The sequence below is a fragment of the Lytechinus pictus genome, chromosome 12, assembly GCF_037042905.1.
Source record: "Lytechinus pictus isolate F3 Inbred chromosome 12, Lp3.0, whole genome shotgun sequence".
Lineage (NCBI taxonomy): Eukaryota > Metazoa > Echinodermata > Echinoidea > Temnopleuroida > Toxopneustidae > Lytechinus > Lytechinus pictus.
In genome coordinates, this window is record NC_087256.1 from 6,651,612 (window position 1) to 6,676,915 (window position 25,304).

Genomic DNA, 25,304 nt, shown 5'->3' on the forward strand with positions numbered 1-25,304 from the left:
AAGCTTTAAACTGCCTCAGAAGAGAAAAAAAATCTGTTAATTTATGTCTAGGTTTTCGGAAAGGGGAGAGATTCTCAAAGAGATCTATTTTTTAGTTGAAAACGCAGCCCCACCAGCATTACCAATTCTCGCTACCCCAAATAGGAACAAAAATCTCATAATGCGCGAGACAAGATAATTTTCACTCCGTCGGGTCGTCATCACCACTTCCGGTTCAGAGTCATGCTCGCGCGAGGTTCGCGATTCTGAGTTTTCCACCACGCTGAAATCGATGCCAATCAGCGTAATATGTACAGATTATAAAACTTTTTATTTAATTTGGTCAGTTTTGATTCCATTTGAATTGTAAATAAAAATAAAAAATATATTTCACGTGAAAATAATTTTTATTCATGTTTTTATTTGGTTATAAAAAAATTAAACCAAAAATGAATATTTTAAAATTTCGCATTTAGTGACCGGCCTGACATCACGATCGCATTGGACTAGACGCTAAATATATACAGCATTCATTCCGTTCAATTTTTCGTCGACCACAAAATGGATAAAAAATCAGTTTCAGAACTTAAAAAAATCTTAACTGACAGAGGAATACCGTGCAATGGAAAGCGTCGGGCAGAATTAGTGACTTTAGCAGAAAAGGCCGTTAAACTGTATCGTGAAAGAGAGGGTTGTGATCACGAACTTACCGAGCGAAAGCGACGGCCGACGTTGTGTTGTTGTGCATGACGGCACTGTTGATCTGAATGGCAAAACAGTGCATTGGACTTCCGAACAGGAAGTTGTAATACCGAAAAGCTATCCCATAATGCAATGCGTGTTACAGGGATTTTCCCGGATCTCGGCGAAATCGCTATTTGGGGTAGCGAGAATTGATGCTGGCAAAAAAGCATAAATAGGTAATAACAAGACCAGTTAACAGTGAAAAGCTTAGAGGTTAGGCATGTTGTCTAGTCTTGTGTTGTGTTATGACAAGGCTCCACATTAACTTTTTTTGGTGGTGGCCTGTTCGGGCCACCAAAACCATCAAATATTTTTTTTTGGTGGCCCGATATTAAAGTTTGGTGGCCCGAAAAATATAAAGAAAAACATTAAAAATGAATAAAACAAACTTCTGAAATATTAATTCTGCAGCCACTACCACTATGTTACTTTTACTTTATACATCTTGTATGTAAACCTTGTTTGCTGTTATTTTACTTTGCTAATTGATAAATGTTTCTATCGTTGTAAAAATGAAATGATTGAAAGAGAATAAATGAATTGTAATGTTCGCAGGTTGTGTGGACTTTTTTAAAAATCTCTGTAGGCCCTATAGAGATAATGGTAAAGTAAATAAATAGTGCATAGCAAATTCAGATAGATGTACAAAACAATGGTTTTTCCTTCCTTCCTCTTTGAATCCTAAAACCTAGATTATGCATGCCCCAAATCCAGTTTATTTCTGTTTTCTCTTTTGCACTATATTATAGAAGGAGAAAATTACAGAAAAATATGCTGCAAAATTAGAACAATGCATAAAAGGGGGAAACAAACGAAAATAATTTTCAAAAAGTATATTACAAAAAGAAAACAAAAATAGTAAAAGAAATTAGTGAAATAAAACAAAAGAAAGAAAATGAAGAAAGAAAAAAACAAAGAACAGGGAAAAAAAGAAAAGAAAATGAAAGAAAAATTAATAAAACAAAGTTAATAAAAAAAATGGGGAAAAGGGGATAATTAAGAAGCCATTACATATATTTTTTAACAGCTGTGGCAACAGTCTATTCTGACTGGAATATAATTAAAAGCCAAGCAAATAATTTTCACTTACTTTTTGGGAATGGCACATTTTTATTTTTATATCCTTTAGTTTGTATTATTTTATTTTCAGTAGAAACATATTTTTTGATCAGGCATATTCAATGGGAAGGGGTATAAATGGTTTAAACACTGTCAAAAAAATGAAAGGAAAAAAAATAAGAAAACGGCAAAAATTGTATCTGGAAAAAAAGTGTGAGAAAAGTCCTTCCCTATATTTGCCAAAATGTTGGGAAAAAAAAATCACATTTCATATCAATGAAATGCCTTCCCAAAGTATTTACTTTCTCAAGAGTGGTTTAAGAAGTCATTTATAAACAAGAAAGAAAGAAACTGTCTGTTTGTTTTTGGCTAGAAAATACACAGCTTCGGAAGAAACCAAGTATCAACATACATACAAATGCACACGTGGGACTGTGATGTACTTGCCTATGTGTTTTTATGTGTATTAATTCATGTGGAAATCGGTCTTTTTGAGTCAAAAGAGAGGTCATAATTCCTCTTCTTAATACTTGCAAATAATCAGGGTACACCAGATTTGCGTAATATAGACTGTAGAATTGCATTTCATTGGTGTAAAATGTGACTTTGACTGAGATTTTCAAAGTTCTGTGGAAGATTTCTCAGCAGCAACATTTTTTATCGCAGCTCCCTGAGTCTGAATAGGCTGAGCTAGATCTAGAGCACAGCTGTATGCAGTGGCTTCATGCAAAGCTCACGCCAGCCGGCCGGTGCGTCTGGCTGGATAATAGCTACTGTATGCTATAGCTGTAGGCCTAATATGCAAACTTTGTGTGTGTGTATTTGTGTGTAGATCAACAAAAAGGGCGCATGACGAACTGGCTTGCAATTTGAGTTGTAGAAAGTTGATGAATGCGTGCAAAATTGGGAGAAAAATTGCGCTACTTTGAAATTATTGGTTGCCCGATTCGGGCCACCAAAACTTAACATTTTATCAATAATGGTTGCCCGAGGTGAATTTTTGGTGGCCCCGGGCCACCGGGCCACCGCTAATGTCGAGCCTTGGTTATGATGATGTCATGAAATTAATCAAGAGAGGTTGTTTTGGTATAAGATTCTTTGGTAGCATATCCCTATAGGGTTAAAATGATATTTTTCAATTTAATGGATATTATATCAGTTGAGGCCTGTGCCTCTCCCCAGTCAACAATCTCAAATTTAGTCAGAAGTGACAAATGTTGACTACCAGAGGCATGGTTGATACATAATTGGTAAGTGTAGTAGGTTTCATGGTACACCATGTATCTTTCTTGGGCAAGTATGGGTTCTTTGTCACAGGTATGTGACAGCAGCACTGTTCTAGGTAACATATCTTTTGTCTTTTATATTTCAGCTATCATATCTTATGTGAGTGTTGGAGGACATCACCGGGACAGAGACCAACCTTCAGTGAGCTCGTAGAAGACCTCGATCGCATCATCTCCGTCTCATCAAATCAGGTATCCAATCTGTTACAATTACAATTGATTTAAGTTCATTGGTGAAAATAACAGCTCCCCATTTTAACAACAATTGCAATTGACTTCAGTAAACCTTAATTGTGGGAACGCATTTGGGGCAACGGGTTGAACATAGATAGCTACATAACACTTGTTGGTCATGGACAACACCTGTTTTAGCATGAATACTTCACAACCATAAATCTAAATCATGATCATTGGTCAAGGTGTACTTGTAATCAGATTATTGTAGAGCACTTAATATATTTAAGCAAGTATAATTATTATCAACCAATGGTTATATATTTTTTTTCTCTTGTTCTTTTCATCCCAGGATTATCTTGATCTGGAAGCGGTGGGCGATGCACCGGTGAAAACCTTCCAAGAGAGCGAGGTAGACTCCGGCTACGCCAGCCAACATAGTAGACACAGTAGTGAATCAACTGTATAGAGGACCCACCCTTCCCTCCCTATCCCACCCCACCCTCGCCTCATCATATCCAGCACCACCCCTGATGCCATCCTCTACCCCCACCCCACCCAACCCCATAGCACTACGCACTTACCCCTCCCTACCTCACCATAAACTATGACTGTGTGTCTTGTGAAGACTGTGGATAAAGACTACATGTATCCCTAGAATTGACTTACATGTAAAATAACAACATGATAGCCTTGGTGTAAGAAAAAAGAAGGAAAAAAGGGAAATGATATCCACTTTGATTATACTAGGAGATATAATTATTGTTAATATGTTTTAATATTGTGATGGACCAAATGATGCAGTATAATGTGAGAGAATGATGATTTATTGATGGAAGGTACCCTCTCCAAATGTATGTTATATTCTTATACGGACCCGGCCGGACTTAAAGACTCCTAACTAAAGTGAACTCTATCTTGTGTTCTCTCTAGCGAATGGCTTTTATGGGATACAGGGCGCCGCTCTCGCCGCAGGTTTATTACAAAGTACCACAAAGTCGGGACTGTTATCCGTATGCAAACTGACAGTGGCAGAAGGGACGCAGGACTTAGCATCTGGTATGCAATTAACATTGTGATTTCATTTTGCCGCTTCAGACTTCAGTTTGTTCCGTTCCGATGTGGAATATTTTTCTTGGTGCTACTGATTGAGACATGGATGTCTTATTAACGGAACTCTTTATTACATGGAGTCCAATACAAGAAGGATTGAGAACTGCCCTTGGATAGTATAGCGTTACATCACTTCAGAGAGCGCCATCATATACTGCAATAGACTCTCATTTACGCGTGTACATAGAAGATGATTAAATCAAAGAGAATATCTTATATGGAAAGCATTGTAACCGAACGGCTACAAACGAACTGAATTCCATTATGCATTGTTGCATCGTGAAGCTTCTAATTCAATTGCCTTCGATTTCTTTGTGCTTTATTGGACATTTTTGTGTTAACAAAAGGTGTTGCCCTTTTTTTGGCGTTGGTGTATGCCAAGTTACGGAATTGGGAAACAGTCAATCTTGGCTCTGTGGCGGACATTGAAAGGACTTGACGTCAAAGGGCACAGGATGAGAACATAGCACTGGGATTCAGTGACTATTAATGCAAGCTGCATAATTATGTATGCTGCTTGGAAAGTAATTATTTCTTGATGTTTAACTGTGACCTCATTACTTTGAATGAAAGAAAATAGTTGGAACATATCTATAGAATATATAAGCTATATTGTGTATTTGGTGAATATATATATGTTCATTTGGTGTAAGATAAGGAGGGCCTGTACTATTAAACTTGCCATGTGTTCACTGCCAGCTCCGAAACAGAGTGATATGTAGTCCCTTTTTTCCATTCTGATATAGCCACATTAGTTAGACTAGTATACTCCTGTAAAAAGATAATAAAGTACTTAAAGTAGACGTATTTAATACTTTCCTTGTGGGTTAAATAAAAGTCTTTGAATATTCTCTTTCGCTCCTGATGAATTACTCCAAACAAGGACTGGCATGATGTGAATTTATTCTTTTTCTTATGCTGTAGATGCACAGTATTTGCTTGAAAACCAAGTTTTATCTCTTTATTGTTAAAGAGCAATTTTAGTACAAATTTGATTGTAATTGTATTGAATTCTTACTATTGCCATTTCATAATGAATTTTTGACCAAAAAAAAATGGATCCCCAGCAAGGGATTTATGAACTTTTATGTGATTTTTTGATCTTCTGCACTCAATGAAACAAGTATTTCTTATTATCAGTAGATGCTTGAGAGAAAAATAATACCTTTCAAATTACTGCATGTATGTTCTTAAATACAAAGTTTTCTCAGCTTTCAAATTTTATCTTTCACTTTTTTTACCACTTGAAAACGGTTCTAAATGAAAAAAATAACAGGACCTAGGTTTATTAGAAGTTTCAGCTCTATGCAAATTTCACGCCAGACAAATGTGTTTTGATGAAAATTTGAAATTGTGATTTATTTTTGTACATTATGTAATTAAGAAATATATTGCCAACTGATTTACATTTTTTTTCATCAAAAAGAAAATTTTGGTCTTTCACTTGGTAAGATTACTTTTTTGAAGATGGCTGGAATTTATGCTCAATACCTTTTTGATTAATTTCTTGTTGCCCGAGAAAGTGATTCATTTTAGTTCTCAGTATTATGGAGTATTCAATGGAAATTATTTATGAAGAGAGACAATAATATTGTTTGAAATCTTTTTGTTACAAAAGTCATGCGGTCTAATATAATATTTCTATTGTAATGGATTGATACGATATACGATTTCAATTTCAAATTCGATTTAAATGTTTTTTACCTTGAATCCTACATATCTGTAATCTCGCAGCATTACATCATGTATCAAACATGCCTTCATACATGTCAATGCGTTTCAAATTCAAAGTGGGCAAATGCTGAATCCGGACTGTTATCATTTTACTACTAATTTTACCAAAAAAAGAAAATAAAAAAAATCATAAAAGCTGCATTTTATTTTCATAGAACGCTTTTACACTGTATTTTAAGCTTTGATAATACTTGTTTTTTAGTATTTAATTTGGAGAGCATGGTTTCAGGCAATGGGGAAACCAAAGCAGTTGCTACCACCACCAAACCATTCCCACTTTTTTTCATATTTTGTTCTACCAGTGGGAATGACATTTTGTTTATTCTGTTTATTTTTGTTCCTACACCTGTACTTCTTGTAATGTTTTACTCCTACTCCATGTATAGACTTGCAGGGTTGTGATCCAGCATGTTGTATTCACTTTTTTGCTTTTTAAATATCTTTGTTTTTCATCTTCTTTGTATTGTCCATAGAAGTATTAGTTGTCAATTACATTTTTTAAAAGCCAGAAAACAAAGTAGAAATTACATTGACCAGTTTGTTGTAGTTTGTTACAAAAAGAAATTCTTTCAAAGATCGATCATAGTTATCAACCAGTGCTTTGCTGAAAAAAAAATCAAGAATGATCCGAATTTTAATTAATACATTTATATTTTCGTATTACAGTTCAAATGAATTATGAAGTTGAAATTTACATTTTAAGAATTGTAGTTTCAAACTGTGTTATTTTGGAGTTGACATGATGTTCAATGTTTGAACACCCTTTTGAAGTATTCTATTAAAAGAGGGCATCTTCACCCCCCCCCCCAAAAAAAAGAAGCCATTATTATTGTTTAGATTCAGGTTGTTACTATAACAATATATCCAGGGAGAGACACTTTTTTATTTTTTCAAGATCATGGAGAGCTAGGATTGACTTTATATCAAAACTCTGATGCCCTCCCCCCCCAAAAAAAAAAAGAGACACAAGATGTCTCTTTAGCTAAAGAATGTTCAAATCAGGCCATTAACAGGGGCATGACTGTCCTGAATTTACCCGATATCTTGGACCCCAGCTCCCATCTCTGATAAAAGCTAATTACTTCAAAATTATTCAGGTTGATGAAATCTGACCCCAGCTCCCATCTCTGATACAAGCTAATTACTTCAAAATTATTCATTTTGATGAAATCTGAATGTAAACAAAGAACAGAAATGTGTTGTATTTACTCAAGGGTTTGTAGAAAGGTTTTTCTTTTTCCTACCTGCTTTATATTGGTATACCAGCAAACATCATTAGTAGGCTATATCTGTTTAGTTTGTATTCTTTTTTTCCCCTGCTGTTCTCATTAAAAACGATGTGCATAAGAAAGTACTTAAAATGTGAGCATTTATCACCATGAAGCGTTTTGTATTCAAGATGTTATTTTTTGCAGATGCATTTTGAAGATTATGTGCATCATTATTCTTGTGAATATCATTGTATTTGAAAAAATGTCTCAATTATGTGCAAGGTGCTGATTTGAATGGGAATTCAAAAGCAACAATATATCTCTTCATTAGCACTAAAATTCCATCTTTAAAATTTATCTGTTAATTTTCAAGACGGACTGGTAGACACTTTTATTGCTTTGTATTTCATTCTGAGCCCATAATTAAAAGGAAGTATACCCACACACTCCATTTCTTTTGGAGTGTTATTAGCCAAACTACCTTTTTGAACCGCGTTAACCTTCTGCATAAAGAAAATTCTTTGTCTAAGGATTCCTGATGCATCAACAAGGACACATCTCTGTGAGATTAAATATTAATGTAAAGAAAGTTATGGAACTTTCAGAATTACTGCAACCTCAAAGTTTGCTTAGAATATCAGTCCAACAACTCCTTTTTGTTATGCGAACATATCGCCTAAAAGGGCGAATGGGCCAGGAGGTGCGAGTTACCTTTTTTATTTTTGGGGGGTCACACTTGCCAGTCAAATCCATTGTGGTTTAATTAGAATAGGCAAGTGTCATTACAGAACTTTATGGTCTATCCATCTTGAATCAAATTGAGCCAAGAACATTTAACCACAAACTCCCACCTCCCTCTCTTTTAATCATTCATGCCATCAAGCTCTAGATTTATATTGTTGCCCTCCCCCCCCCCCCAAAAAAAAAAGTTCATCAAGGTGAAATCATTTTTGTTTTGAAAGGTATCGTCTAATTATCTTGAATATCCTGATTTGGGGAAGTTTAAATATGTAATGAGATTTAATGAAAAATGTTGTCATGTGTTATGTTCCTATTGTATATTAATAAATGAATGTTTGGAACATGAATCATTTAATTTTTTTTTGGGTTGTATTCATTGCTGGATTTATAATAGATGGCTCCTATAACAGAACCATTTCTTTATGGAAGATGAGGTGTTGTTTGTTTTAATCTTCTGTGTCCAAAGGGAAGTGTTCTCAACATCAAATGTGCAAGAAAAAAAAGTCTAAAAGACACCAAAATGTTTGTTTAGAAAGCTGACTGGAAACCATTTTCCTCTAGCTTTTTTTTTAATTTTCTTACAAACTTCCATAAACATCACTTTCAACCATACTTGTTCTGTGATCAGTATATCTGTACAAATCCTTAAAAAATGCAAAAAAAAAGTCTGAAATCATGATTTTAAAATCACAGAATCCTATTTCAAAATATCAAAGTGGATGAATATTCTTAACATCTGGGTCTTGCACAATGTAAATATACCCGGGGACCAATTAAAATCAAGGATTCCACTTTTTTTTTTTTAGACTACTCTGATTATGAAAGGTTGAAACCAAGTCTTTTCTGAAACGCCCCCCAGCAGACAATTATGATTGACCTTATGCAATTATTGTTATACTGATAACTTTTTCCTTTTAAAGGTCAATACTAGCAAAATACAACTAAAATTACAAAGTAGAACACTTAACTTTAAGAAATCCCAAACCTGTAGAATTAATGTAAAACTCGGACAAGTGTACAATAAATATGAACATATCCATTTGTGAATACCTTCCTTATCATCAGTTTGACCATAGAGCTATTAATAGCTCCATGGTTTGACAATATTACATAACACAATTTGCTAAGACATTCCTGACATTTTGCTTCTTCATTCTTGCATTTTATATCATTAACTGGAACTGCAGCATTAATATGCAGTTGCACCTTTACACATAGGCAGAAAAGAAAGAAAGAATTAAAATGCATGAAACACCTTTGGAACCTGCACTTAGCAATATCTCTGGCACTTGCTGCTCAAAAAATTATTTTTATGTGGATCCTTGTCGTTTGCTAACCCTTCTTCATCTGAAAACCATAGCCTCAGAATCAAGAATTTACATGTACCAGTATTAAAGCAAAATATATGCTTGGTCACATTTGCACCAGCAAGTCAATAAGGATGCTCCGTCATCTCGTAATTGCAAATTTAAACATTGGAAAATCTAATCATTTACCATAAGATATTTATATTATATTAAATGGCTCAGAGTATGGGCAAATATTCCATGAATCGAAGATGAGTATTGGCCCTGACGAGTGGAATATTTCTGGTATTCCATGAAATAAGCCATCCCCAATATAATTATCTATCCCATCCCCCCCCCAAAAAAAAAAAAAGAGGGAGAAATTTGATTGAACAAGTGATATCACTTATCACATTATGGCATCATTTGACTATCCACAGTTTGATGTCAAATCACTGATCAAACCAACCCAGCCTCAAATAGTTCTCAAGTTACATACACCGAGGTAATAAGTCGTATTATTTTTTTAGACTAGATTATCTGAAACATGGGTTATACACATCATCAATGTCAAATCTATTCTGTGGTCCAATAAGATTCAACCTAGGAAGATTAACCTGTATGTCATTTCAAATGATGTTAGGGCAATTTTTGGAATTCACTTACAACATGATCCTATAACTCTTGGAATTTCAAACTAGAACTTATCATTTGCAACAAGTCATAAACTCTGACGAAAAAAACATTGCATTTTTCCAACTACAACATTAACACAAAACTAGCAATTAGTTGCAAAGCTTGCAATGGGTGATCACTTAATATTGAAATTGATTGCAAAACATTTGTTGTGTAGGGGCTTGGTAATTTAATGGGTGACACAATATATGCTCCTGCGACGATTGCTCCGGGCTTAATTTTGTCTCGGACACATGGTTCGGGTTGCAATAGGGTTTTGTTAGGTTTAAGGTAGGGTATAGTGTTTAACCCAGGGTTGAAATTGGTCATTCGATTGGTGTGTGGAGTTTATAGCGGAGCAATTGTCGCCAGAGCAAATGTCATGGAACCAATTTAATGATCAAGATGGACAAATTAATAATGGAAGACTTTTCCTTCATAAATGATTAATTTTTCTCATTAACAAATTTGCACTCATAATCATCAATGAATTCAAGATCAGGGAATCCAACAAATACAAAAAAAAAACAGATTGAGGACAAAGACATGATTCAACATGCCCTTTTTTAAGACAACAGGTTCCCTCTCATCATCATATGAAATCATGTTTGACGAAAGTTTCCATTCAAAATGATGATAAAAAACATGATGTAAAAGTGGGAAGGACACATGATATCATAGAAACCAACCACGCATCACATGAAATAATGTATACATAATACTGCATATAAAAGGCTTAAAATCATGAAAATCCACATTCAGGCAGTAGTAACAAATATTTCAACAGTCCCCTCCTTTCCATGTACTCTGTAAAAAATATATGTTAAGACAAGTGTCCCACTTCAGAAAATTAGTCTTAACAAAAAATAATAATTATTAAAAGCTTCTGAAATTTTGGCCAATTGCAAGTTTTTTTTCGAGCCTACAGTTTGTCCTCGAAATGGAGGTAATTAATGAATGCCAAAAAAAGAATGCATAAATTTAAGCATTTTCTGCACTTCCATCAACAACATACCAGAAAACCTGCTTTTTTTATACATATCTTGAACAGAAATACCAGAAATACAAGATTTAGGGTATAAAATAACAATTCTAAATAGTGGTTTTAACAATCTGATACAAATTAAATCCAGCAAAAAGGGTGATTTATCCCGAAAATGTCAAAAAAGACCCTGTAAACTCAAATAATCAATTTCATAATTAATGCATGAGCAGATGAAAGTCATTGGCAGTAAACCGGAATAGTGCTTATCCCACTAAAAGATAACAGCAACGGTTAGAATGATAGCCAAAGCAGACAATGAAACACAAGCTTTCCCACTTGAAAATTAATGTAAACCACAATTTGTGTCACATGGTGGGTGTTTCATAAAGCTTGTTTGTAAGTGAAGAGCGACTTTAAAAATGACTGGTGAACATTTCTTAGGCTCTAAATAATCACCAATGAAAATTTAATGGTGAATATCATTAACCACAAGAAAGGATCACCAGTTGTTCTTAAAGTCACTTTTAACTTTCAAACAGTTTTATGAAATGTCCCCCCCCCCCCCCCCCCCGATTGCAGATTAGGATACCAGGGGGGTGTTTCACCATGGTTTCACAAAGGTTTAAGTATGAATTAGAGTCGCACTTAAATGCCAACACATAAATAATATGTAATGCGCAATCTTATTGATTAATACGCAGTATTGTGCGTCCTCTTAGCGTGATCTTACCAATGCTGTCATGCCTTTTATAACGCATGTAACTAGGAGCTTAAGTGCGACTCTTAAGTAATACTCAAATCTTTGTGAAACATCTCCCAGGCAACCTTACATAATATCTTCACTTAAAAATTAAAATTGAGTATCTCACTATCTATCCAATAAAAAAAAAAAAAAAGAAGAAGTCATTTGGGAAGAGTTGCTCTAGAGCTAATTACAAAATGGTTTATTGGATTCAGTACAGTGCAGAAAGTAATTTGAAATAAAGAGGAGCAGGGAAGACCATGTTAAGAATTTTTTTTCTTCTCTGGTTTGTATATTCAATGAACTTTACCCTCATCTCCATAAACACTGTAAAGATAAAACAAAAAGTGAATCCACATACCAATATTTCATTGTTAGTACACCAAGGTATGAGTTTCCCACTGCCCTGGCACCCATTTCATAATGTTATAATAACAAGTTTGCAATAAAATTTTAAAGCTATTGAAATTATTCAATTTGAATGGCTGATAGTAAACTTGTCGTAGAAATTGTGTTTTTGATATTATGACAAGTCAGTATGGTAAAGGACCAGTGGCTATGGCTTTATACAAGAGTTGCAGTTGATTAAAATAGAATTAAAATTGGAATTGATCTCCTAAATCATTACTTTGATCTATGTGAGAAGGGGCCATTGGAATATAATTTCTAGAGTTGACATTTGATCTTATTTTTAAAAACTAATATTTCTGTTAATACGTTACCTTTGAAACATTCCAAACGGCTTTTGAACAAGGTGCGTCTAAGGTTCTAATGGGACCCCATCTCACTAAAAATTGTGACTGATCCAATTAATCTCATTTATGGAAAGCCAGAGACATCATTTTCTTCAATACATGTCCATTAAACATGTTTTCTCTGTAATGGATACTCAAGCATGTATCATGCTGAGGAAAATAAGCATGCTCATTTAGTTGACAACGGTACTTTGCATACAGCGTCTACATCAAGAATTGTGACACTGATGGCTTTCCACATTTCGGGATAAATCACAAAAATATTATCTATCTTTGAGGATTCATTACAGATCTATAACATCATTCTATCAGGTAAATACTATAATGCATCATGTGACTCATATTTTAGGTTCATAAAGTTTACCAAATTACGTAATAATGGTTCGTTCACATCATACAATTGAACATCAGGAAAGTGAGTTAGATTAAAGCAGGAATTCAAAAAATAAACATGAATTTTCAACCTTTGTTTCATGCATTCTGTGAATAGAGATCGCTGAAATATTGATTTTCTTTCAGCCAACATATGAATTTATATTAGTCATTACCCCTTACTTTTTTATATCAACGTTTGCAGCTCATCACCAAATTCAAAATAATATTAAAAAACACTAGTCATCAGTTCTATTTCAAGAAGAGCTAAGACTATAACATCTCAATCTCTTTCAATAATGATATATAAATATCTGTACTTATTTATACTTTATACACATCGCAGGCCATAGGCACTAAGACACACACTTTCTGTACAAACAGAACACATAATACAGAGTTGGGCGTACATATATATAGATATATATACTTATGTACAGATATGAAATATATAAACAAGACAAATACAGTGTTCTAATAAATCTCTCTCTATACATATATCTATGGGCACACTGCACATGCCATGTGAACATAATCTAGAAGGGTTATCTTTATCTAGCTAGAGACGTCAACATAAAGGCAAATTTTTTTTTGGTTTCTGCTTTTTTTTCATATAAAAAAAAGGAAAGTGACACCTTTAGACTTTGGAATTGTTGAGCAAATGCTAGCAATGGAGAATCGTATGCTGATGTAAGTGATGGTGCATGTTTGGTCTATTGCTGCTTGTTAAGCTCCCGTTACTGTTTAAAGTGTCTGTGAAACTGCTCGGTGAATGCACGTCGTAACGGTTGAGGACGTTTTCCCGGCTCGGTACCGGGTATATGTGAAGAGTCTGTTGTGAGGTGAGGGGGGCACACTGCGCGGCAGTGAGGGGCGCACACTGCTCCATGTCCATCATATGGGGGTTTGCCAGATTGGTTCGATTTAAGTAATCACTGTGGTTGTAATCCTTTTTGATCGAAGAGTTCGGGAGCTGGGGTGCGGGCGGGGTCGTCCGATGGCGACGTTGCGACCTTGCCTTGTTACGACTGATGGTGCAGATGACGATGACGACGATAAATAAGAAAGCAAAGCCGACGGGGACACCGATGAGCAAGCCTTGTTGAACTGAGCTCCATGCTTGTGGAACGACCGGATTTACTCTAGGAGTCTGCTGAAGGGCAGGGTCGATCACATTCAGGTTTGGATCTGAAACAAATCAAATGGAGAGAAAAAAGAACTAGCTTATATGCACTATATTGTATAAATGGACCTATCATTATTATTATTATATTTAATTTTCTACATGAATGTTTCCTCCAATCAAATTAAGTTACATCAATATAATTTGCTTGACAAATATGCAGGACAACTCTATTTTTCTTATTCATCAATGAATCTGAAATCTAATTTTTTAAGGAGAATTCTTGAAGTTTTACAACACTTTTTGATTTGCCAAAATCAATATCCTATAATACATAAACCTCTACATTATTTGGATAACATCACCTCTTCTAGTGTTAGATGTTTCTGCAAAAATATACATTTAAGCAAACTGTTCTGTTTTAAAAGAAACAAATTAAGGTCAACAATGGAAAGTATGATCATTTAGTGAAACTGCATTATTTTTATCAATATTTTGTTTACAAGCGAACTATGAAAAACATACCTACATATTTTATTCAATCAATATTAACTGAGTGGGCACCCCCGGGGGAGGAGGGGGGAATCTTACCTGGAAAAACTTCAAGGAATGCACTTTTGAAGCTGTATCCCATGGTATTCGCCCCTAAACAGATGTACATCCCTGCATCCTCCGCCGTGGCATAGGAAATGATGAGTTTATTGAGGTATGACCCGTCGGGTCTCGGGAGCACATCCCCCGCAGGAAGAACCACAAAGTACTGTCCGTCCATCTCTATGGTGGCGTTGGAGGGGATGCTATGCGTTTCCACCCTTTTCAGCCATTGGATGTGGGGCTTGATGTCGCTACGCACTCGGCATTGGAATGATGTGGTACCTCCAAACTCCACCGTCGTGTTGACGGGGTGTTCTCCCAACAGCTCAGGCTTCTTCTTTACTTGATCTTAAAAGGAAATATGGTATGGTATTAAAAGGAGAGGTTACTTTTGTGGCATAAGCATATACCTAGGTCTTAAGCAGCTAAATCCAAGGCCATGATAGAGATGTCCTTTAAAACCCAAGTCCCTGTCATTTGGCTTAGAGGTTTCATGGTCCCTTTTTTTTAATTTCTCAGATTTGTGATATAATATATAAATAAAGGGGGTTCGCACATCAGTGGCCTTGTACTTTCTAATGTTTGCCCAGAATAAATTTGAATTTTATAGAATCACATATATATGTTGATGTTTTGCCACGAAAAGATAAATGTCCTTGAACAATGGATGACTTCAATGAAAGTTACTTTGTTTACGATAAAGAAAACAAATGATCTATTCAGAATTAACTATCGTTTTCTCTTTCGCTTATAGGTACAGTCAACTATGACAAAATATCCAATGACTTAGAAAAAAATAATGAATATGAAAAGCAACTGCTTATTTTAATTCCGAGATATTGACATTACAAGAGACCCCTAGAGTGCATCATAATTCTAATGGCGAACAGAATGATAATTAAATAGCTGTAGCTTTGTTCTTAAAATCTATGAATATGGGTCTTATACTCAAAAATATTTTAGCAAGGTAGGTACTTTGATTCTATATTCATAATTATGTTTCTGTTGAAATGATTACAAATAATTTGGAGTACATATAAAAAAAAGAATTGAATGATTTTTGTGTTATTTAGTGCATATATAATTTCATTAAAAAGAAAAGTGAGTCAACACCACCACCATGAATCATAAATCATACAATACCATGCAATGAACATGAAGCAAGCATGCCACATAAAACAAAGTATTACCCAAGATGTATCTCTCATTAAAAAGATGAGGTTATATTGAGCATAACGAAAAAAAAAACCTTTTTTTTTCTAGTCAATATAGAACACATTTGGCAAATGACAAAAAACAAGCATGCAAAATCATCACGTGCAACCCTCATCGTTTTAATGAGATGTATAGGCTAAAGATATTTAAACAATTATAGCAGACAGAAAAATGCAAGGAAATGTGAATATTTCAATTTATTAAAGAAAAGCACCTTTTTTGTTTCGTTTTCAAGAGAAATATGGATCTACCGTTGTTTCCGTTCCCTTTCATGAGTAATTTTTCTGAGTTTGTAAATGTAGGTTATAAATACAAAGCAGGGGAATTGAGGTCTTATTTCAACCAATTTGGGACAATCAATTACTCGAATCCTTACTTTATCTGGCTTTTATGCTTCAAATTGGCAATATAAGGATTTTCCTATCATTTCTGCATTTAAGTTTTCTGTTTATTTCACTGAAACAAATAAGATAAATATCATCTCAGATGTTAGAAATGTGCCAATATGCATGGGAAAAACATTTGTTGGCAATCCTATCACAGTCAATTTAAGGATTGTCATGATTAATTTTCCATCAAACTTTTTTTGAAATTATATTTTTTAATATCTCATCTGATATCCATGAATTTGTATGATTTCAGGGCCTGCATTTTTTTCAGTCCAAAGTATAAAATCTAATCACTTTGTCCCAAATAGGTTGAGTTAACGTAGGCCACGCACTCACCTACTACATCTACTTCATAGGTGGCGTTAATACGCCCGTGCTTGTTAAACACAATGCACGTGTAGGTGCCGCTATCTTCCGATTTTAAGTGGCTCAACTTGAGAGTAAACTGCCTAGATTGCTTGCCCTCCGCAGCTATGACCATTCGTGTGCCGTCCTTTTCCCAAACTATCTCTGGGCGAGGGTGGCCGGAAGCCTTGCACTTTAACCTCACAGAACTGTTCAGGGGCTTCATTATCTTTTGGGTCTTCATCATTTTGTTCAGCTCGGAAAATTGAGGCATGGCTATATAAAAAAACGAATAAACAACATAAAGACATGCACGAGAGACACACAAAAAGAGAAAAACAGAAAAAAGGGAGAAATGAAAAGATGGAACAACTCCCAGGATCCGATGAAAACATAATTGGATGATTTGATGAAAGTGGTATTGGTTTTGTTAACGGGAAGGGGGTCTGGATGAGGGGGGGGGGGGTCATTCATGAATTTGGATTGGATCTGTATAAAACATTCAGAGAACACAAACGAAATTGGAAACACGACACTCAGGACTGCCTATATATGGCCACTAACGAGAAGACAAACGAATGGTCAAACCTCGAGAGGCAAACAATCAACATAACCTTATTCTCCACACAATAGCCATGTTTACACCAATCCCCATGAGGAAAATAACCATGTAGGAGCTTGTTCAGGCCTCTGAGCGCCTATTTATTTCAGTATATCACGCATTCAAACTTATGTATCTTAACCAGTCGAAGTATTTTTCCGAAGAGGCAGGTGTAAATGTACCCACTGAAATCATGTCTAAGGAGCAAGTGCCATTTATTCATACCACGACAAGCACAAATTTTCTGACTTTTACACTAATGAATTGATTTCGTTGTAAATGTATTCTCTTTTGACCCCTCCTCTACATTTTAAATATTTATCATTACGAGTGTGAAGTTCAATGGCAGAGGGTATCATTTATTTATGAAACTGCAGATAGGAGCTTTGACCAAACTTTTTTTAAGCTTCCAAGAAGCAAGTTAAATTTAAAGAGATATATTGCTAAATAAATAAAATAATTTACTCCTCATAAGTTGCTAAGTCTGCTTTACTGGCTTAAAGTCTGTGTCTATTGCTTTATTTAACCACGTAGTTATTGAGGAAGCAAATGTACCTTTGACAGAATAACAAATGTCGCCCTCTACTGTTGAACAATGTACACTGCTCACAAAAATCCAACAGATTACTACACTTTACAAAACTACTATACCAACTGCATTTGTCCTCAAGTTGAAGGGATTGTCCCGGCTGAAAATATTTAAATCTAAATAAATAGAGTAAAATTCACAGAGCAAAATGCTGAAAATTTCAATAAAATCGGTTAACAAATAACGAAGTAATTGAATTTTAAAGTTTATCAATATTTTGTGAAAATAGTTATATGCACATTGTTATGAATATTCATTAGGTGGGCTGATGATGTCACATCCCCCACGTTCCTTTTTCTTAAGTTATTATATGAAATCATAAATGTTCAATTTTTTCATACATGTGTAAATGATGTGTCTCCATTATGATGAAATAAGTTGTGACAATAAATTACTAGTGGACTTAAAGCTAAATGAACGTAGTTGCAGTAAAACACTGATTTCGTGAGAAAGTCTGTAAAACCAAGGTAAATATTGATATATCATCGTGGATCTAGATCTGGTACAGTTACATAAACTGAACTTTGTGAAATCATAATATCTAGCTAAAAAAAATGATCACATTGAAGATCGCCAACACAGATAGGCACACGTGGGACAGTGTATTATTATTGCTGGAATAAAGACCTGACGGAAGTGACCGAATCCGCGCTTATTTTGCTTATTTCTCAGCAATTACACAATTTCTTCCAGAATCCTTTGGCACATATTTTTTATTCATACAAACAGACACTTTGGTGATCAATATATTGAATTCTGTAAAAAGTCATTTTGAGATCATTCCCACAACTGGAATTTATCTTTAATCAGTAAGTCAATCCAATTGTTTTAGTTCTTGGTAGAAAAATTATGAATAAAACCTAACTTCATATAATAAAATACAAAAGAACAAGTAGGGATATGACATCATCAGCCCACCGAATGAATATTTATAAAGACATGCCTAGAACTGTTTCACCGGAATAATGCAAATATTTAAAATTCAATAACTGTTTTACTTGTTATCCAATTTTGATCAAATTTTCAGCATTTTGCTCTGTGAATTTTACTGAGATATAAATATTTCCAGCCTGGACCATCCCTTTAAAACATACATCCTTTTTTAAATCTACTTGTACTGTACGACTACCCAGATGCATGGACACTAAGTCTAAAAAGATATGTAGTGTAGCAGAAAGGACTCTTTGACTCACCACTTCCCTGTAACAGAGCTTAGCGATTGAATGGGGGCTGATTTTTACTTGATGTATCACTTAATATCAATGGAATCAATCATAGAATCAGCCCCAAGATCAATCGCTAAGCTTTCATGTTACGGCCCAGAACATTAAAAAATCTACATTAATAGCGCTAGTTCACTGAACCTATATTTATATGTATTTTCTAACAGTCTAGATCTATACTGTTCACAAGATTTTGAAGTGTTCCTGAGAATCAAAGCAGGGCAACTGGTACAAGTTGCAAGAAAAGAAGAATCGGAAGCTACATGTACATTGGAAATTTGAATTTCTTGGAATAGACTTTGTTAACCTAAATGAGTATTGATTCTTATATTACGAGGAGTACAGAAATACAGATACCTCGTATGATACACTTTAAAAAGCGATCAAACTTTGTCGATATATGTATGCTGCAGTTAAATTGTATTAACCAAATGGTGATGTGAAATGAATTCGACCATGATAATGAAAAACAAGTTATGAATGACCCAGATTGAACATTATATCAAAATTAATATATCAAATATAATGAAAGTTAGGTTAGTGAATTAAAAATGTACTTTATGTGTTTCTTGAGAGTATTCTTAAATTAAATCATTACAGATTGAGACAATTCAAAGAACAAAAACATGGGTAAATTTTACAAAGTGACTTGTCAGTGTTTTATTTTCTATTGACAACTGATTATCCTTGCATCCCATTGGCTGAGGGCTACATCTGTCAGTGAACATTTAGTGGCTAGCTGGCAAGATCTTCCACCGATCTTAGATACATGGATTGATGCTGATTCAATTAAAGACATTAATTTTTTTAAGAACATTTAATTCTACAAAGTACAGACACAGCAAAACCATTCACCATGAAAGAGAAAAGATGGCATCTTCTACTCGGCTTCCATCAAACCATCGCAGTGATCATATCAGGCTGTGTAATCAAGCAACCTGACTTTTCATTTTTTTTTTATTCCACATTATCTGCCTGAGATCGGGGGGGGGGGGGTTAAAAAAAAGCATCATTCCATTGGTGAGATCATGCTCTAGAAAACATTTTGTGTATTCATCATCATTTAAGTTTCATGTTAGATAATGTGTCCACGATGGCATTAAACACAACTTTCAGTTACTGTATAAGCTGTAATTTTCGCGGGGGTTTAATTATCGCGGATTTCGCGAAATGCCGATCGGCCGCGAATTTAACAACACGCGAAAATATTGACACACTTCTTGGTCAGTGCCAATGTCCCCGGCAGCAAAGTTTTGCTATTGAAAACATACTGTTTAGTGAGAAAATGGAGATATGCACCTCTATATGTACAAAAAATAAGGCTTAGAAAGTACAGTTAGTGATTCAAAAAGTTATCTAGAATTTCACTTTTTTTAATTTCTCAAACAAAATCAGAGCCTAAAGTATTTTCTAACATTATTTCATCAATATCTATACACTCACTGTAATATTAAAATGTATTTTCCATGAAATAATTTGATTTTATTGTCATCTGATTGACTCTATACACACGTATTGGCAGCTATTTGCATACTCATTAATATTCATAAGTCACATGACCAGAGCTTTTCAAGGTGTAGATTCTGTTCACAAAATTCCACATTTTTGCACTTTTACCATCTTTTTGAAAAATTATTAGAACAAAACACCAATTCTAAAGATTGCTTAACCCTATAAATTACAGATCAAACTGTGGCATGATGAATTTTCAGATTTAAAGGTAAAAAAAATTGAAATTTAAACCACTTTTTTCCACAGTTTGTAACTGTTTTTACAGGGACATATTTATGTACATAACACAGATCAGCATGGCATTGGAAGAGTACAGATATGCACGTGATTTGCACTAGATTTACTTCTTTTAAGTGCTGTGGAAATATTTTCTACATCTTCCGATCGCGAATTTAACAACACGCGAAAATGTCGGGACCCCGTGATCTGTACGCGAAAATAACAGCTTCTACAGTACACTAATTCTTTTAGATCCCCCCTCCACTGATCGACCATTGGCAAAGGTGTATCGATGCACTGTATCGTGAAAAGAAATATCATTTATAAGGCAAATATACAAAAGTTGTGCTCGTGTAACCTGACCTTTTGGTGGTGTAGATAAAGGGGGCCGTTCTCATGAGAAGTTTGGCTACATAATTGTGTGATCACTGGATAGTTTGAAGAAAGCCCTTCTACTATGCACATGTGGAAAGTTCATGATATAACACTGATAGTATGCTTCCACATAAACAAAAAATCAGCCATCAATTAAGTTTGATTTCATTATTTTGGAGATAAATAAGCGGAGCAGGTCTGTGAAGTTTCAAACTAATTCTGTATTTTTTTCCAAGAAGTTATGATTCAACTTATCATAAAAACAAATGATTAGCTATTCTGTGACATACCTCGCAAATTCCACCGTCCAATTTACTCAATATCCTAACAATTATCCACTGGGTGAGTCTCATTTTCCAGTTATGTAACTGAAACTAATAACAGGAAATGAATGTTCAATAAATGGGTCCAAAGTGAGATATAATTTCATAGGTAAAAGTCAAACATTCACCATTATGGATCTATGTATTATGTCATTTTTATTTTCATTTTACATGGACAGATTGAAAATAAGGGTGTTTGAAAGATATATCACAAAGAGTTTCAGAATGCAAATACCTGCATGATTGCATCTTCCTAACTTTCTTATTTTTGAATAAAATTTATTACTCAAACTTTCACTAAGATATTGCTCCAAATATTTTTATGAAAACAAACTTTATTTCTGGGTGACTTTCCTATTGGCATGGGGTTAATACTCACTTCCAGACGTTGGTCTATCGGGCCTATCATCAACTGTAGGTGTGTCTACCTTGCTAGGATCTCGTTCAGGACTACTTGACCCATCTATGGTAAAAAAAAGGGGGAAATGAAAAAAAAAAGACAATCATTAGCATCATGCCTAGTCAAATGGTAAATGACATGAGCCCTGTTTCATAAAAACTTTGTTTTATAATAACAAATACACAACTTCTCTATGAAGTTTCATATCAGCCAATCAAATCAATGTAGCTCTAGACTGTTGTTCAAATATTACAACAAATTTTATGAAACAGGCTTTTCCTGTTATCACAATTGCTATTTCTTATTTCATTTTAGACAAGACTCAAGACTCAACAGTCAACACTAGCAAGTACTTCAAAATGGGTGACGAAAATCAATTTTTTTTTAAATAGGACTCAAGTGCATCCTGGACCAACCCCTCCCTTTTCTCTCTTTCCAAAATAAGCTGGTGCCCTATACCCGTTGAGACCACCATACTTGTAAAGAGCATCTTCCCATCATGTGTGCTCTAATTGCAGGCCTTTTCTTCACTTTTCTTTTGCTCCTTTTCACAGTTTGAAGTAAACCTCTCAAATCATTAATTCCTATTGTTAACCAGCACCCATTCATCCCACCCCTCTTCACACAAAGTCCACAAGTAAACAAATTAATCACAAGTCAAAGGGGGGGGGGGAGAAGGGAGAGAGATAGAGAGAAAGAGAAAGAGAAAGAAAAGAGAGATAGGGAAAGAGAAAGAAAGAAGAGACTACAATGGAAGATTCTTCCAACCACTTCTTTTTATTTATCACTCTATTCTATTTCAATTCATCAACAATTCAGGGCTATTACACAGCTAACATGGAGGAATGAAAGCAAAGAATTGCCATTGATTCACATGTAAATGGGTCCTCTTTTCTTTGTCCTGCGGTTCTTGCATTAGCACTACACTGGCGCCTGAATCAAAGTTGTTTGAATTTCTCCCTTCTTTTTTTTTTTGCACTGGAAGATCAGTGTGTGTTTTTTCTTGCGAGTGTTTACACTACACAAACTTTCCAGCATACCAGTCTTGAGTGATTTGGGCACAGTTCTCCCTTTCTTTTCCCAACTTCGTATGCTTGCTATGCTTCTACTACATTGATCTATTTGATATTTGTCTGAATTCTGGAGACAGTGTTTGGAGTTTGAAGTGTGTCTGCATGTCCACACAAATATAAAGGCACAACTGCAGATTTACTTCATTTTATCAATGTCTAAATGAGAAACATGATGTATCTTCATGCCTTAATCATTCTGATTATAATGGCTGCTTCCTTAAATTTTCATGTTGAGGTACTTTTGTAAGTCCACAATTGCAAAGTTTCCACAGTTTTAACAATCATTGCGCAAAATAAGGTAGGCCTATTTAAATTGCACTATGATGAAACACATCCAAGTCAAGACAAGCTAGGATATGGGCATGTTCCAAAACTTCAAATGATGTGTTTGGAGCATATACATCCCAATCAAGCTTAGTGAGTAATTACATCTTGACACCTTACATGCACACATAACAAGCAATTAGAAAACTAGAAATACAATAACACATAGGTGTAGTAGACTCATCTGCAGATCTCTCACAACAAAATACTCCCTTGAAGGACACAAACCTATAACCAGGGCAAGTCAAACACACACCTTTTTTCGCATTCAGTGTGCATCTTAAAAGTTAAATCTAAAAAAGCACACAAACTATGTTACGTTGGTAAAGAAATGTGAAAAAGGCTAAGGTAAGGGAAGAGAGATATCGCTATCTACCTTGCATTGCCATTCTCTTGTGTAATTTCAATAATCACATTTTGACTTGAAGGTGAATCCAACCTTAGCAATTTAACTACCAGTATACAAAAGTAGCCTTATAGAAATCAAGATTCCTTGACTAGACTCGTAACATTTGAGCAAAATACCATACAGACAGAAAAACAAACAAAAAATTATTTCATGAAGATTTTGTAACAATAAAACAAATTTACCTGCACATTCTTTTGAAAATTGATTATTCAAAATCATGGTAAACCATACAATTATACAAAGCAGAATATTTTTGGATTCATGAAAAACAATGGAGATAATGCATGGACTTCAGACATAGAGCAATATGCCTTGTGAGGGAGGGAGGGTGGGGTCAATCTAGTCAGAAAGGGGTCATGAAAGGTCATGCCGAGAGGATATATGTGCAGGTCCCTGAACTAACACCTCAATGATGGCAAAGCCAAAGGGTGGGTTCACTGAGTTGTTGCATGGACCTATTACGAATGGACATTCAACGAGAGCATTTTATGACCACCACCTGTTTCCAGCTGTCAAAATTGCTGTCTAACCCTTAACTTTCTCTTTACGCGGTTTTTACAACGACCGCCCGGGGTGATTGTTTACACAAGCTCTTTTCACCCGATGATCGTCACCGATCGATCACTGGCCCTCTTTCGACCAAAGACGGTCATGTTGTAGCCCCGATTGCCAATAGGGAAAGTCCTTACCCCTTACATTACCTAGAATGCAATGCGCAATTCATATCCGGTTTTTCAGTACATTATTTTAGGCTCTCAATAATGTGCGATTGTCGTCTGTCCATCAAAAAAAATCCCGTTAAATTTCATCAATCCTGTGGAATTTTATGCCCAAATGAAAATCAACTTCTGACCGAAGGTAAGCGCTACTATCGACATCGATACTGTCCGAAAAAGCTGAGATTTTAACGTTTTTCCGCAGATTTTTTCGTCGAATTTCAACTGCTTTTCTGCCGTAGATATACGGATCTGCAAGGTGATGTCAATGCATTTCATTTCCGGTTGTTAGCGATGTACGTAAAAAATACGTTTATGCACGCCTGTTTTCTTGTTTCTGCTATCATTTTCAAAGCGCTAACGTTCGCTGCTGTGCGTTGCTTTTGATAAAGTGAACGAACAACATCATAATAGGTCCATGGTAGGAGCAGCGTACAATTGATTTCCGCTGTCAATCAGTGAGAGCATGTTTTACGACCGGCTTGATGGGTGTCAGCTGCCAGCGCTCTGTTTATAAAAGGATTAGCGGCGACGGTCTCTGTGTCAAAGGAGGGGATTCGTTGAATGTCCATTCGTAATAGGTCCATGGTTGTTGGGGGCGAGATTGAGGGTGAGGTTGGGGTTGAGGTTGCCCAATCTAGTATAGGCTTATGCATTCTATGAAAAATAATTGGCCTACATAATATATTAAAATATATCAGCTTTATACGTAATTCCCCTCCCGTCTTCTCTCCCACACTGTTTTCCTCCAGCCTCCCCCTTTAAAGGCAGGCATAAATGGGTCAAAAGATGCATGCATTGTCACAAATACACAGACAAAAGTGAGATATGAACTTTGCGTTTACTTTGAAAATATTTCAGGTGATTATTAAAGTCTTTGACTATCCTACATGTACATTCATTGAGTTTCCCCATAGACCGAACACTTGATTCTTGGCAGAACTATAACACACAGAACAAACACTGGTTCGAGCCGAGGACTGGTCCTGAGCCCCAATTCTTACCCGCTTCTTTCTCC

General features: G+C 35.2%; 2 protein-coding genes across 2 annotated transcripts in view; one reads left to right on the forward strand and one right to left on the reverse strand.

Annotated features, from left to right (window-relative positions):
- Positions 1-8,213, forward strand: part of LOC129273246 (fibroblast growth factor receptor-like) — a 34,063-nt gene extending 25,850 nt beyond the window's left edge. The window contains exons 15-17 of the mRNA XM_064107852.1: positions 3,155-3,260; positions 3,595-3,654; positions 4,176-8,213. Coding sequence (XP_063963922.1) covers positions 3,155-3,260; positions 3,595-3,654; positions 4,176-4,268 — 259 coding nt within the window. The 3' untranslated portion in view covers positions 4,269-8,213. The remainder of the gene's footprint in view (positions 1-3,154; positions 3,261-3,594; positions 3,655-4,175) is intronic.
- Positions 8,214-8,855: 642 nt separating this feature from the next.
- The window catches only part of LOC129273442 (fibroblast growth factor receptor-like 1), a 28,457-nt gene continuing 12,008 nt past the window's right edge, over positions 8,856-25,304 (reverse strand). Inside the window, exons 4-7 of the mRNA XM_054910470.2 lie at positions 21,744-21,827; positions 16,514-16,798; positions 14,571-14,921; positions 8,856-14,044 (exon numbers count right to left, since the gene is read on the reverse strand). Coding sequence (XP_054766445.2) covers positions 13,521-14,044; positions 14,571-14,921; positions 16,514-16,798; positions 21,744-21,827 — 1,244 coding nt within the window. The 3' untranslated portion in view covers positions 8,856-13,520. The remainder of the gene's footprint in view (positions 14,045-14,570; positions 14,922-16,513; positions 16,799-21,743; positions 21,828-25,304) is intronic.